The sequence below is a fragment of the Sminthopsis crassicaudata genome, chromosome 2 (genome assembly GCF_048593235.1).
Source record: "Sminthopsis crassicaudata isolate SCR6 chromosome 2, ASM4859323v1, whole genome shotgun sequence".
Lineage (NCBI taxonomy): Eukaryota > Metazoa > Chordata > Mammalia > Dasyuromorphia > Dasyuridae > Sminthopsis > Sminthopsis crassicaudata.
The window spans coordinates 160,726,842-160,741,621 of NC_133618.1; the positions used below are offsets into that span (position 1 = coordinate 160,726,842).

At 36.4% G+C, this 14,780-nt stretch overlaps 1 protein-coding gene across 14 annotated transcripts in view; it reads left to right on the forward strand.

Annotated features, from left to right (window-relative positions):
- DZANK1 (double zinc ribbon and ankyrin repeat domains 1) overlaps positions 1 to 14,780 on the forward strand; it is a 138,029-nt gene that overhangs the window by 16,687 nt on the left and 106,562 nt on the right. For 10 of the 14 annotated variants that reach the window (XM_074287769.1, XM_074287766.1, XM_074287774.1 and 7 more), the window contains exons 3-4: positions 11,741 to 11,894; positions 14,371 to 14,488. In XM_074287769.1, coding sequence (XP_074143870.1) covers positions 11,741 to 11,894; positions 14,371 to 14,488 — 272 coding nt within the window. Of the gene's footprint in view, positions 1 to 11,740; positions 11,895 to 14,344; positions 14,505 to 14,780 lie in introns of all 14 variants that reach the window. The other 4 variants (XM_074287770.1, XM_074287775.1, XM_074287776.1 and 1 more) reach the window with 4 other exon arrangements.

The window sequence follows — 14,780 nt, forward strand, 5'->3', positions numbered from 1 at the left end:
TCGAATATGTCTATTGATACATATTATATTCATCTCCCTCCTTTCTTTCTCTCAGATATAATAGGTTACTTTTGCCTCTTCATGAGATGTAGTACCACCACTTTACACTTTTTTATGATATAATTTCCTTTCCACCTCTAGTTTCTAGGACAAATTGTACATATGTTCTTTACATATTTTTATGGCAGAAGTATAGTTCTCAAGACTTCTTTTTATCTTTTTAGAAATCTCTTGAGTTCTGTATTTGAAGATCAAACATTTTATGTAGGTCTGGTTTTTTCATCAAGAATAGATGGAATTCATTTATTTCATTCTATGTCCATCTTCTTCCCTGGAAAACGATGCTCATTTTTGCTGGGTAAGTTATTCTTGGCTGCATACCAAGTTCCTTAGCCGATTGGTAAAATCTTATTGTAGAAAATGGGGATGTAAAGGAAAACCAGGAAAGCTAATAGGTAGAGATGAAGAGGGAGAATGTTCAGGCATGAGGTATAGCCAGAAAAAACTCCCAAGTCAAGAGATGTAGTATTCTGTTCATGGAACAGCCATGAGGCCAGATCAAAGAATATGTATTGGGGAATTAGGTAAAAGAACACTGGAAAGGTAGGAAGGGGCTTATTTATGAAGGGCTTTAAATGTTAGCGAGTTTTGAATTTTATCCTGGAGACAATAGGAAGCCACAAGAGTTTATATGGCAGAGTTGGGGGATGGTAGTGCAAGTGATATGGTTTCCTAGACCTGTATTCTAGGAAAGTCACTTTAGTGGCTGAATGGAGGATAGATTGAAGTTGGGGAGAAACTTGAGGCAGGCAGACCCACCAGCAGATTATTACAGTGTTCCTGGCATGAGATGGTGAGTGTCTCACCTGGAGTAGTGACAGTGGCAGAGGAGGAAAAGGGAAGGGTGATATTTGTGGCAGAAGTAAAAGGCCTTGGCAATCAATTGGATATAATGAGAGAGTGAATAGTAAGGAAGACTGCTATGGTGTGAGCCTGAGGAGCTGGGAGAATGGTGATCCCTCTACACTAACAGGGAAGGTGGGAGAGAGGGAGAAGGGCAAAGATAATGAATTCTGGTTGGGACAGGTTTGTTAGATACTCTGTTTGAAAAGTCTGAATGGCAATTGAAGATGGAAGACTGGAGATCAGAATAGTGGTTAAGTCAAAATAAGTAGATTTGAGAGTCTTCAACATTGAGATGGCAATTAAATCTTTGGGAGCTGGTGAGATACCAAGTGAAGCAGTAACTAGGGAGAAGAGGGCTCAGCACAGAACCCTGAGGGACACCAGTGGTTAAGAGGATTTATTATGGTTTAGGGTCTAGGAAAGGAACCTAAGAAGGAGCAGTCTGATTGGAAAAGAAGCAAGACAAAGGGGTGTCCCAAAAACCTTAGGAGAAGGGAGTGTGGAGGAAGTAAGGGTGATTAACGGTATTAGAGAAGAGTATTATAACTGTCTCTGCACTTCATAAATCCGCACATGGCTCAGACCAGAATGCCTCACTCTATTGGCTTTCACGGATGCTTAAAAGGACAAGCATTCCTTTCAGTGGACTCACTGTATATGATGAGAGTTAGGAAAGGGGGAATCCCTTTTGGGTCGGCGCAAGGATAGTCCTGTGATGGCGCAGAGTCCCCTGTAAAGGAATTTACAGTCCCGAAAACCTAGATTGTTAAAAAAGGTTTTGGGATTTGGAAGTAAAGTTTAGTTAGTAAAGTTGAGGGTAGAGATAAAAGGGCACCGGAATAGATCCGGTGGGCAGAAACTCTTGATATGACACGACATAAGGATGCCATGCTTAGGACTTCTGCAAAGTGTGAACTCCAAAGTAGCCCCTTTTATAATGGGGGCTCTTGCTGATCTTGAAGGTGGATGGAGTCCCAGGATCCTGGCAGGTTTTCAGATAAGGAAGAAATTGTTTGTGGGGGTTGGGGAAACCTGAGCAGATAGTGGGGGGTTGGAAAAATCCAAGCCAGCTCAGATCCCGTGGGGGCTGGGCCCAGATATCATTGGAATTCAGAAGGGTGCTTTTTGACCAGGATTTGTGAATCAAAAGATCCTAGCTTAAAGGGACCTCAAACCCCCATCAGCTAGAACCAAAAGACTGGTAATATTTGTTAGCAAGGACATACGCCTGCCAAATTCTTCTGAGTTGGCCCATATAATGGCTGCTTCCTAGGGCTGGCATTTTATGGTGATGCCAAAATGTGAGGTCCTTCTAACATAGCATGTGTTTTATTTGGCCAGAGCCCCAGAGCGTGCTGAAATGTACAGTGCCTAAAACAATGTCAAAATCTGCTTGAGAAACCCCAGGTTCTCTTCTGTCCCAATGTACCTGAGGAACACACCCACCAGACTCATGAAGGACTTGTCTATGGAAAAGGCTACAAATACAATATTTTCTCAAGGATTTTGTGAAACAGGAATATCTGCCTGAAGAATTAAGAGGAATAGACTTCTTTAAGCAAAAAGGATGCTGAAGTATAAGATGTATGGTACAAGTAGAAAGTGTGGTATTTTTTTAGGGAGAGTTGAAAAGGAGGAGGCCCTGGGGTTTTTTAAGTTCATTACCTGTTCAGAAGGATGGGAGGGTAAGGGAGATCTGTGCCAAGATCTTAACTTCTTCAGATGGGAGGCAGAATTACTTCTGTGATCAAATGCCTGACCTTGAAGTATAATTTATTTGTATTCTGCAAAGGAATTATATTAAGGAAAATAACTGGTAGTAATGTTCAGTAAGTGAGTGTCAGAGTAAGTCACAAATTTATTTTATTAATTCAATTCAGTAATATTATAGTTTTCCTTTTTTAAAAAGTATATTCTGGTAATTTTAACTGTTAAGGAAAAATAATTATAATTTAATGCTTCATAGTGTTTTGAGTATTTTTAACATGGAAAAGTCTTATGAACCAATAAAACTATTTCATAGTACTCTTGGAAAAATAAAAAGAGTGATCAAGAATAATAATTGAGAAAAGATCATTGGTAAATTTTGAAAGGACAGTTTCAGTGGAATGATATGAGGATTTAGGAAAAGAGTGAGAGCAGAGAAAGTGAAGGCATTTTCAAAAAATTTAGCCACAAAGGGCAGAAAAATATATTTCTGTAGTTAATATTTCAGATGTTAAATCTGTTTAAGGACTAAGTTACTAACAGTTGATCAAAGAATTGGAAACTTGGCCAAAGATGATATGACCAAAGATAAAACATATCAACTAAATAAAATTTTGGTTAAAAATTTCTCATTCAGAAGCACATGATATATAAGGAATGAAGGGAGGGAAGTGTTGGGTAGAAGGAAGAGGCAGAAGGGCAATTATGCAAATTATGGATTATTTATTACACCGAAATCTACCAAAGTTGGTTTTCATTTTCTATAAGTAAGTTTGTCTGGCTTTTATTTATTTATCTTGGTAAGAAATATGTTTTGAAAAGGATGCAGTGATTACAAAGAGCCAGGATGGCTTCCTCTAGAAGAGGTCATTTTAGATTAACTTCATGTCCTTTTTTGACAGGATTACTAAACTTTTAGATCAAGGGAATGCTATATTACTATTTAACTAGATTTTAGGACATCATTTGTCAAAGTCATGCCATTCTTGTGGGAAAAAACTGAGATCTGGGCTAGACAATAAATAGTGCAATTAATTTGCACTCATTTCAATATAGTTGACTCAAAGAGTAGTAAACTCAAATACTCAAGTCTTCCTGACTCCAGGCCCCAGGGCTGTATCTATTGTACCTAGCTACCTTATGCATATATACATATGAAATTCTTCAATAAGCCATTATATTTATTTTATCCCTAAAGCAAAATATATTTAAATAAATATATGTAGATCATACAAATACATAACAATAAAATTACAAAATTTAAAGATATTTAATGTGCCTTTTTCAATTCCTAATTTTTTTATTTGTGAAGTTAAAATAATGACTATAAACCATAGAACAGGAACACATAAGAATCCATTTCTTTTTTTCTTAATTGTATTGTTTAATTGGTTTCTTGCTGCCTAATTTGAAAATGATTAAGTGATTGAAATTAAATGATTGAAAATGCCTAAAAATGAAAATGAATGTCTTCTCAAATGATTTTTTATTTTCAACTTTGATGCTCTTCCTCCTACAGGTTCCTTACCACTCTTTTGAGAGAATAGAAGAAAAAAAAATACTTGTTACATAATGGCTTTTTATTTTTCCTAATACATGCAAAGATAGTTTTCAACATTCACCTTTACAAAACCTTGTGTTCCAAATTTTTCTCCCTCCTTTCCTCCCCCCTTCCCTAAACAGTAAGCCCAATTTTATGTAGGTTAAATATGTGCAATTTTTCTAAATATATTTCCGTATTTGTCATGCTATGTAATCAAAATAAGATCAAACTGTGATGGATAGACTTGGCTCTTTTCAACAATGAGATGATTCAGAGCAATTCCAATAGATTTGGATGAGAGAGCCATCTGCATCCAGAGAGAGGACTATGGGGATTGAATGTGAATCACAATGTTGTTTACTTGCTTGTTTTTTTCTTTATCATTCTTTCCCCATTTTGAGCTGATTTTTCTTGTGCTGCATGATAAATGTGGGAATATGTTTAGAAGAATTGCACATGTTTAGCCTATATTGGATTACTTACTCTTAAGGAGGGGGAGAGAGAGGGTAAGTGGGGAGGAAAGGAGAAAAATTTGGAAGACAAGTTTTTGCAAGGGTGAATGTTAGAAGGTATCTTTGCATTCATTTTGAAAAATAAAAAGCTATTATTACTTTTTAAAAAGAAAAACCAAAAAGGGAAAAATGAGAAAGAAAAAAAAAAAACAAGCAAACAAAACAAACACAAAAAAGGTGAAAATACTATACTTTGATCCACATTCAGTTTCTATAATTCATGCGAATAGTTCTTTGCATGACAAGTCTGTTGGAATTGCCTTCAATCTCTCAGTGTTGAAAAGAGCCAAGTACATCATAGTACATCACATAATCTTATTGTTGTGTACAATGTTCTCTTGGTTCTACTCATTTCACTCAGCATCAGTTCTCTAGGCCTCTCTGGAATTATCCTGCTGGTTGTTTTTTACAGAACAATAATATTCCATAACATGCATATACCATAACTTATTCAGCCATTCCCCAACTGATGGACATCCGCTCACTTTCCAATTCCTTGCTACTACAAGAAGGACTCTTACAAACATTTTTGTACAAGTGGGTTCTTTTCCCTTTTTTATGATCTCTTTGGGATACAGACCCAGTACAGACACTGCTGAATCAAAGAGTATGCACAGTTTGACAGCTCTTTGGGTATAGTTCCAAATTGTCCTCCAGAATGGTTGGATTAGTTCACAATTCCACCAACAATGTAGTACTTTCCTAGTTTTCCCACATCCTTTCCAACATTTATTACTATCTTTTCCTGTCATGTTAGTCAATCTGAGAAGTGTGAAGTGATACCTTAGACTTGTTTTAATTTGCATTTCTCTGATCAGTAGTGATTTAAAGCATTTTTTCATATGACTAACAATTTTAATTTCTTCCTCTGAAAACTTTGACCAATCAATTGGGAAATGCCTTATATTGTTATAAATTTGAGTCAATTCTCTATATATTTTAGAAATGAGGCCTTTATCAGAAACACTGGATATGAAAATTTCCCCCCAGCTTTCTGCTTCCCTTCTAATTTTGGCTACATTGCTTTTTTAATTTTTTAATTTAACATAATCAAAACAAATTATTCATTTTGCATTTCATAATGTTCTCTAGGTTCTTCTTTGGCCATAAATCCCTCCTTTCTTCACAGATCTGACAAGTAGAGTGTTAAGTATTGATCAGTGCCTAGTTTCTACCATAGAATTTTCTTTTCTTTCTTTCTTTTTTTATTTACATAATGTTTTTATTTCGTTTTTGTTTGTTTCAAAGTTTTTTATTTTCAAAACATGCATGGATAATTTGACATTGACCTTTGCATTGCCTTGTGTTTCAGATTTTCTCCTCTTTACCCCCAACCCCTCCTCTAGATGGCAAGCAATTCAATATATGTTAAAATTGTTTAAAAAATATATATATCTACCATAGTATTTTCTAGTTTTCCTAGCAATTTTTGTCAGAGAGTAAGTTCTTTTCCCAGAATTTGGAGTCTTTGGATTTATCAGACATTGATTACTATAATCGTTGACGATTGTTTTTGTGAACCTAACCTATTCCACTGATCTACTACTCTATTTCTTAATCAGTACTAAATAGTTTTCATGACTGCTGCTTTATAATATAGTTTTTGGTTTGGTACAGCTAGACCACTTTCCTTTGTATTTTTTTCATTATTTCAGTTAAAATTGTTGACCTTTTGTTCTTTGAGATATAAATTTTGTTATTAAAAAAATCTGGGTTTTTTTTTTATCATTTTATTTTATTTTTTTCCCTGAGGCTGGGGTTAAGTGACTTGCCCAGGGTCACACAGCTAGTGTTAAGTGTCTGAGACCAGATTTGAACTCTGGTCCTCCTGAACTCAAGGCTGGTGCTCTATCCACTGCACCACCCAGCTGCCCCTAAAAAATATCTGTTACAAACATGTAGTGTTGAGTGAATTCCTATCAGTTGGAGAATGGCTGAGTTTATGGTATATGAATGTTATAGAATATTATTGTTGTATAAGAAACAATCAGCATAATGATTTCAAAAAGGCCTGGAGCGACTTAACATGAACTGATGCTAAGTGAAGTGAACAGAACCAGGAGATCATTATATACATCAACAACAACAAGATTGTATGGTCTTTTCAACAATGAAGTGATTCAAGGCATTTCCAATAGATTTATGATGGAGAGAGCCATCCACATCCAGAGAGAAAATTATGGAGACTGAATGTGGATCAAAGGATAGTATTTTCACTTTTTTTGTTTGTTTGTTTACTTTTTTTTTCTTCCTCACTTAGAGATCTTATGTAATTTTTGGAGTTCTTTATATCAGGTGGCTAAAGCATGGAAATCCTTGAAGGCAGCATCTAGAACCAAGTTAATGGGAACTGTTAGGAGGCAAAGACTGGGTATCTATCTCACTGTTAAGCCCCCACAGAAGCATAGAAGCTGAGGACTTTCTAGAGCCACCTAGGAAAGGGGAGTAAAGGAAAAGTACTGCTTGTGGTCACCAAGAATGTTGGAAGAGGGGTTTGAGGCTGACATGGAGTGAATGGATGTGGATATAGGTAAGCACATCTGGATGAGAAAGATGTTCCCTGAGGAAGATGATATGTGAAATAGGGAAATTTGCTTCAATAATGTAATGTATATAAAGAAAGGCTTTTTTAGGAACTCAGGATCTCTGGCCTCCAATATCTCTTTTTGTTTGTTTGTTTATTTTATTTTATAATTATAACTTTTTTTTTGACAGTACCTATGCATGGGTAATTTTTTACAACATTATCCCTTGCACTTACTTCTGTTCAGATTTTTTCCCTTCCTCCCCCAACCCCCTTCCCCAGATGGCAGGCAGTCTTATACATGTTAAATATATTATAATATATTCTAGATACAATATATGTGTGTAGAACCGAATTTCTTGTTGCACAGGAAGAATTGGATTCAGAAGGTAAAAATAACAGTTTACACTCATTTCCCAGTGTTCCTTTTCTGGATGTAGCTGATTCTGTCCATCATTGATCAATTGGAATTGAATTAGCTCTTCTCTATGTTGAAGATATCCACTTCCATCAGAATACATTCTCATACAGTATCATTGTTGAAGTGTATAATGATCTTCTGGTTCTGCTCGTTTCACTTAGCATCAGTTGATGTAAGTCTCTCCAAGCCTCTCTGTATTCATCCTGCTGGTCATTTCTTACAGAACAATAATATTCCATAACATTCATATACCATCATTTACCCAACCATTCTCCAATTGATGGACATCCATTCATCTTCCAGCTTCTAGCCACTATGAAAAGGGCTGCCACAAACATTTTGGCACATACAGGACCCTTTCCCTTCTTTAGTATTTCCTTGGGATATAAGCCCAGTACTAGTATGGCTGGGTCAAAGGGTATGCATATTTTGATAACTTTTTGGGCATAATTCCAGATTGCTCTCCAGAATGGTTGGATTCTTTCACAACTCCACCAACAATGCATCAGTGTCCCAGTTTTCCCACAGCCCCTCCAACATTCATCGTTATTTGTTCCTATCATCTTAGCCAATCTGACAGGTGTGTAATGATATCTCAGAGTTGTCTTAATTTGCATTTCTCTGATCAATAGTGATTTGGAACACTTTCATATGAGTAGAAATAGTTTTAATTTCATCATCTGAAAATTGTCTGTTCATATCCTTTGACCATTTATCAATTGGAGAATGGCTTGATTTCTTACTCCAATATCTCTTTAGAAGCGTATGGAAGAAAATTGTAGACAGAGACATCAAGTTGTGAAGTCGTCATTAAAACACTGATCTGATTCCAAGAGTAGTTACGTTTATCAACTCTTCCCCCCAAGTCACTCTAGAGTCAAGGCTCCTTCAACATATAGTGTTGCTTTTGGATCCAGAGCAGGAAGATCTCCCAGAGCTACTTAACTGTTCATCAAGAAATTTATTTGATAATACCTGTGAAAATGTTCCCCTTTGGTTTTGGATCTAAAGTATATTCTCCTCAAGGTCCAGAGAATCCAGATACTTACAGCAGTCAATGGCAGGGGTTGTTAGCCTTATATACAGGGCTTCTAAAGCTCTGTTGACCCCCCCCCCAACCTATATTTCTAGCCTCATTGGACTTTATTCCCTTTGCAATGCTTCTGTGATCCAGCCCTAAGAACTTTTCTTTGATCCTCATGAACATATTCCTCATCTTCCATCTCCCACCTTTTTCCTGACTGTCACAGTTCTTACAATATACTTTCTCTTTACCTCTGGCCCTTCTTGTCCTTCTTGTCATCTCAAGTTCCATCTTCTGGATGAAGCCTTTTCTGATTTTGTAGTTCACCTTGGACACTAGTGCCTTTATCTGTCCCATCCCTAACTGCTAGTTATTTTGTATTTACATATTTTGTGTGTATATACAATGTGTTAGGTTCTTACTAAGTGCTAATGAGATAATGAGATATTAGGTTCTTACTAAGTGCTAAGTCAGTACTTAACAATTCTCTAGTTCCAGCCTTTACTGGGAGTTTTACTTGTGAACTCCTGGGGAGGAGCTTGAATGCTTAGGAGGAGCAAGTTCATTGGTTGAAGTAATTTTTCCGAGAAGCCCTTGCATTATCCCACGCCCATTCTCTGGGAGGATAAAAGAGGGCAGCTCTGGAGGAAAGAGAGTTTTGTCTGGACCAGACTTGAAGCTGCTCTCTGCAGGAAGAAGAATCTGTCCGAGAGATTTGAGTTGACACAGCAGATCTCCTCCCAGAGAGCAGCAGCTTCTGGAGACAACAGCATGCTACAACAATGTATATATTTGTATTCACCTACTTTATATTTACATGAGTACTTGTCTCCCTTAAAAATGTGAACCACCTTTTATGAATAATCTCCAATTATCCTGTCTATAACTCCTTTGTAAATAGTTGTTTGCATGGAGTCTCTGATTGATCTTGAGAACAGGCACTGGAAGAAAGTAGGCTTATGCTGACCCCATACACCAAATTCCACAATACCTTCTGAGTGGAGAGGGAAACTTAATATTCAAAATCATTCTATAGCAAATAAACGTATCATATACTTTTTACAGCTATGGGAAGTAGAACTATTCTTTTGTAAGTGTGTTTTTAAACAACTCGGTTTTTTATCATATTAAAAGGCATATTTCATTTACCTAATCATTTGAAGAATCCTATGGTCTAGTCATTTACTAAAAGAGACTTTTTTCCTTGTTTAGAGAGAAATTTTATTATCTATTTATAAATATATCTTTAAAAGCTAATATCCATACATTCCAATTAACCAGTCATTTAAGCTACAGCATGGGGGCTTCAGAGATAATCACTGAAGTTTTTCAAGGGAGAACTAAAACATTCAGACAAGTGTTATTTAATAAAGGAATGAAGAAGTTATTGAGCTCCTGTAGGGTCACACATGGGACACAGTAGAGAAAAATAGATGGGTACATTCTGAGAGGCACAAGAGCTACCTAACTCTGGAGGACATTACCAAGTAATTGAGTTTAAGTTACCTACAGAGGGATAGAATAAAAGAGAAGCACTGTTAGCCCACTGGAAAAAAGAAGTTTAGAGTTAGAAGTTAGAAATTGCCACCTTTGAAAGACTGTAATAAATATTCCTGCTCAACTTCCTGGCCTAGTTTTATGATCACATACAGAGTGCTTCCAAAAGACTGCTGGAAATGCATCATTGATGCTTTTTGATAATCATGAATTTGATTAAAAAAATTCATGAGTATGATAGTGATTATGTCTAGATCCAGCTTTTATTGTTGTTTGTACCCTCCTTCTGAATGGATTAGAATCTAATGAAGGTTGATGGTTTCCATGTTTCCTTCTGATGAGGTCTAGAATTGGGGTATCTAAATGAAATTAGAGTTTAATTGAGGTCTAGTGGCAGATTTGGGGTACAGGAAGTCAAATAGAGCTCCCCTGCAACCCCTTTGGGTTTGGCGCAAGGATACGGAGTTAAATGAGGTCTAGTGGCAGGGCAAGAGTCCCCTGTAAAGGAATTTATAGATCCGAAAACCTAGATTGATAAAAGAGGTTTATTATGGTGTTTGGAAGTAAAGTTAAAGTCTAGTTAGTAAAGTTGAAGGAGAGATAAGAGGGCAAGGAACCAGTGTTCCAGGGGGCAGAAATCCTTGGCAAGCCAGGCATAAGGCTGCCATGTTTGGAACCTCTGCAAAGAGAGAGCTCCAGCCTGACTCTTTTATAATAGGGGGCTTTGGCTACAAGCTGAAGGGGGCTTGTGGGTGAAGTCTCAGGTTGGCTCCTGGCTGGGCTTCAGCCAGGGTTAGAATTTGAATTGAATTCAATGAGTTTTGGGACTGAGTCATTCCCACCTAGATAACTAAGATGAAACTCTGCTTGGGGTGGAGTCTCCTCCCTGAGTCAGAGTCTAAGGAGGTTTTCTCCTTTAAGGATTTTTCAAAGTTTTGGGGTTTCCTCTTCACTTCTTACCCAATACAAAGAGTATTTGAAAATAGGAAAATGGTCAAAGCCCAGTGGGCTTAGTGTCATTGTGTGGGTCACTTTTTATGAATCCATTAGCATGTGAACTGGCAGCAAGTAGCTCTTGATCTGAGCTTGAATTTTAGCTTAGGTGGTTTTTTTAATGTTTATTTTGTTAACATTTTTTTTTAATTTCTTTTTTTTTTTTAAATTTTGAGTTCCAAATTCTCTTTCTCTTTCTAGCTCTCTCCCACTCATGAAGAAGGCAAGCAATAGAATACTTATTAAATACTTGAAATCATGCAAAACATTTCCCTGTTGTTGTTTAGTCATTTCAGTCATGTCTGATTCAGCATGACCCCATTAGGGTTTTCTTTTCCTTTTATATGTATGAATGGAGGTATTTGGGATTAAGTGACCTTCCTAGGGTCTCATAGCTGGTAAGTATCTGAAGCTAGATTTGAAATTAGGAAGAAGAGTCTTCCTAACTCCACATCTGGTACTCTCTGTTTTGGCACCTAGCCGTCCCAGAAGTTTTCTATAGTTTCCCTAACAAATGAGTAAAAAAAAAAAAAAAATGCAGTTATAGTTTATTCTTTATGGATTGTTTTTCTGGCTTTTATATTATTTATGACATTTATTTTATGACTTCCAGACACTCCAGGTGTCATTATATATTATACCTTGGATGGCAGCAAACCTGAATTATTAAAGAGAAAAGGATTTGGTGAAAATAGCACTTTTAAGTATACTGGACCAATCACTCTTCCTGATGGAAAAATACAGGTTAAAGCAAAGGCAGTCTCAAGGTATGTTAGCACTACATTTCTTCAAAATATGAGCAAACAAAACAGTTGCTGATCTCAAAGAAATTATGTTCTAATAAGGGAAGACAACTTGGATGGGGAAGAGGCTTTTGACTAGGAAGTCACAGGGATGTGATCAGAGCATTGGGGTAATATTTTGACATTTCCTTTGCAGGAATATTTGTGTTGATTTGATTCCTATTTCCAGAACACTAGAGCCAGTGTCAGTGCCAGCAGTACCTCAGTTCAAATCCTGCCCCTGTTTTACACATAGTTATAATGAGGGAAAGGAAAGGGGGAACCCTATTTCTCGGCACATAGATAATAAGATAATCCCATGAGGCACAGTGTCTCCTGTAAAATGAATTTACAGGCCCGAAAACCTAGATTGATAAATAAAAGGTTTATTGTAGAAATTTGGAAGTAAAGTTAGAAAGAGGCCAGGGCCAAAGGTGGCCGCTGGGCAGGCAGGAACCCTTAAATGGCTGGAAGGATACCATGTGTTGGCTGGGAGGGTTCCTGCAACGAGAGCTCTCAGGCTCATTTCTTTTATACCTAGAAGATGATGGGCGGTGCCCCCCAAGTTCTTGGGGGTAGGACTTTTCTGTTAGCTTAGATCAGGTGAGGTCTGGAGGAAGCTGAGCTGATGGTGGGGACTGGGCCCTGATATTCAAAGGGTGCCTTTGACCAGGATTTGTGAATCAAGGTCAACCGTGGGTTAGGCAATTAAAAAGGAATCTTAAAGGGACCTCAACCCACAAGTTACACATAGTTAACTTGGGCAAATTATTTAATCATTTGCCTAGGCAAAGATTGTAAGTGGCAAAAAAGGTTCCAGCCTGCATTGGGTAAGGAAGTTCTCTACCCTTGTGGTGTCAAACTCAAAAAGAAACGATCATAAAATTATAAATGAGTACAATCCCTGTGGGTCACATACTGACTTAGTTTTTAAATGTAATATTATCTATGCTTTTTTAATTTTTTAATTTTTATTTATTTTGTTATATATTTCCCAGTTACATTTTAATCGTAGGTCACATATGGCTTGTGGGACTATGTGTTTGATAGTTCTACTCTACCGTAGTGAAATCACAGATCCTATGCCTGTTATGTTTTGTATAATATGATTGAGTTTGGCCCCACTCTCTCAGGACCTGGTCTATTACTTTTAATTCCCTTTAGAGTTCTTCAGGTATTCTCAAATCTACCATTGGCTATGTTCCCCTAATTTTAGGGGCCAGTGTCACCATTATAACTGATCTTGACATGTACCAAACCCTAATTATACTTGATATAAGCTATTTAATCATTATCTTTTCTTCCCCTTCCTACTCAATAACTTTCTCTTGTTTTCACATAAAGCTTCATTTTATTAAACTTAGAGACTTTTAGCTTTATGTTTCCTGAAAGAAGGATCAACTGCTTATTTAGTGACAGGAGTGAAATATCATTGTATCACTATCCAACAGGACAGGTTTGTCACTATTTATGGAACTATCTAGATTTCAAGTACAAAACTACAAGATTACATGTCTGGATGCCTAGAAAATATAGACCTAAAAAGTGCCTTTTATACTCCTCCTGCTGGTCTACCTTCAAGGTGGGGAATTGTTTAATACAATGATGATCTGAAAATTTCAGTAACAGAATACAAAATACTACATACTTTAACCCTTCAAGTAGATCAGCTAGAAGTTGTAGAATTATTTCATCTGATTTTTCTTGTGCAGCAAAATAACTGTATGGACATGTATATTGTATTTAACATATGCTTTAACATATTTAACATGTATTGGTCTACCTGCTATCTGAGGGAGAGGATGTGGGAAGGAGGGGAAAAGTTGGAACAGAAGGTTTTGCAACTGTCAATGCTGAAAAATTACCCATGCATATACCTTGTAAATAAAAAGCTATAATAATAAAAAAAAAAAACTAGCAATTTGTTCTCTGGTCAGAAAATACTGTTTACTTTCTTAAGATACTGTGTTAACATCTCTATCAAAATATTTCATTTATCTTTCATTTTACATAAGAAATTAGAGGCATCAGATTTAACCATAATTAAAATATTGATGTTGATAATTAAAGTGAATATAATTAAATCATATGCTTATGCATTCAGTCCTTACTTTGAAGGATCCTTGTCTGAGTAAAGAAATCCTGTTTAATCATATTGGATAGTGATTTCATAATATGGTGCCATTTGTACTATATTATGAAATCATCATCCAGTATGATTTGAGGCATAGGCAGCCTCAATATTTGATGATAAGATAGTATATTGACATGTTTCACTTGGCCATGAACATATGGTAAGAAGAGAAAACAGAAATTCATACAATATTTCCCTTTTGTCGTGTATTTCAGTAATTAAGTAATTGAAATAAAAATGTTGATAACTTTATTATTATTGTTTATTTACTGCAAGTGTCTTTTCTGCCTTTCTGTTATAGAGAACCTTTTGTTTATTAATTTTCAGAGACTGCAGGGAAAGTGGCATCGTAACTAAGATATTTCAGGTAGACTTCGAGCCACCAAGTATAACTTCTTTTCAAGAAGACAGTGATGAAAATGTTCACAAAAACTTTGAAAAGCAGGCAAGTTATAATAAAGGTAGACTCCAACTCCTGATTTTTTCAACTTTGCAACCTCATTTAATCTGTCAATTCTTTTCTGTTCCTAGTGTCAACAGCTTGACCTTTATTTTACTATCTGTCTTATACTGTGTACTATTTTTTTAATTGGCATCCTTTTCTACTCTTCTCCTTCTAATATACCTTACATACCAACTCCTAGGTTGATCTCCTTACAATATCACTTAATTTTAAATCACTTTAAATCACTGAAAACCAAGACAGAGAGCAGACAACTCTTGCTCTTGGTTATTTC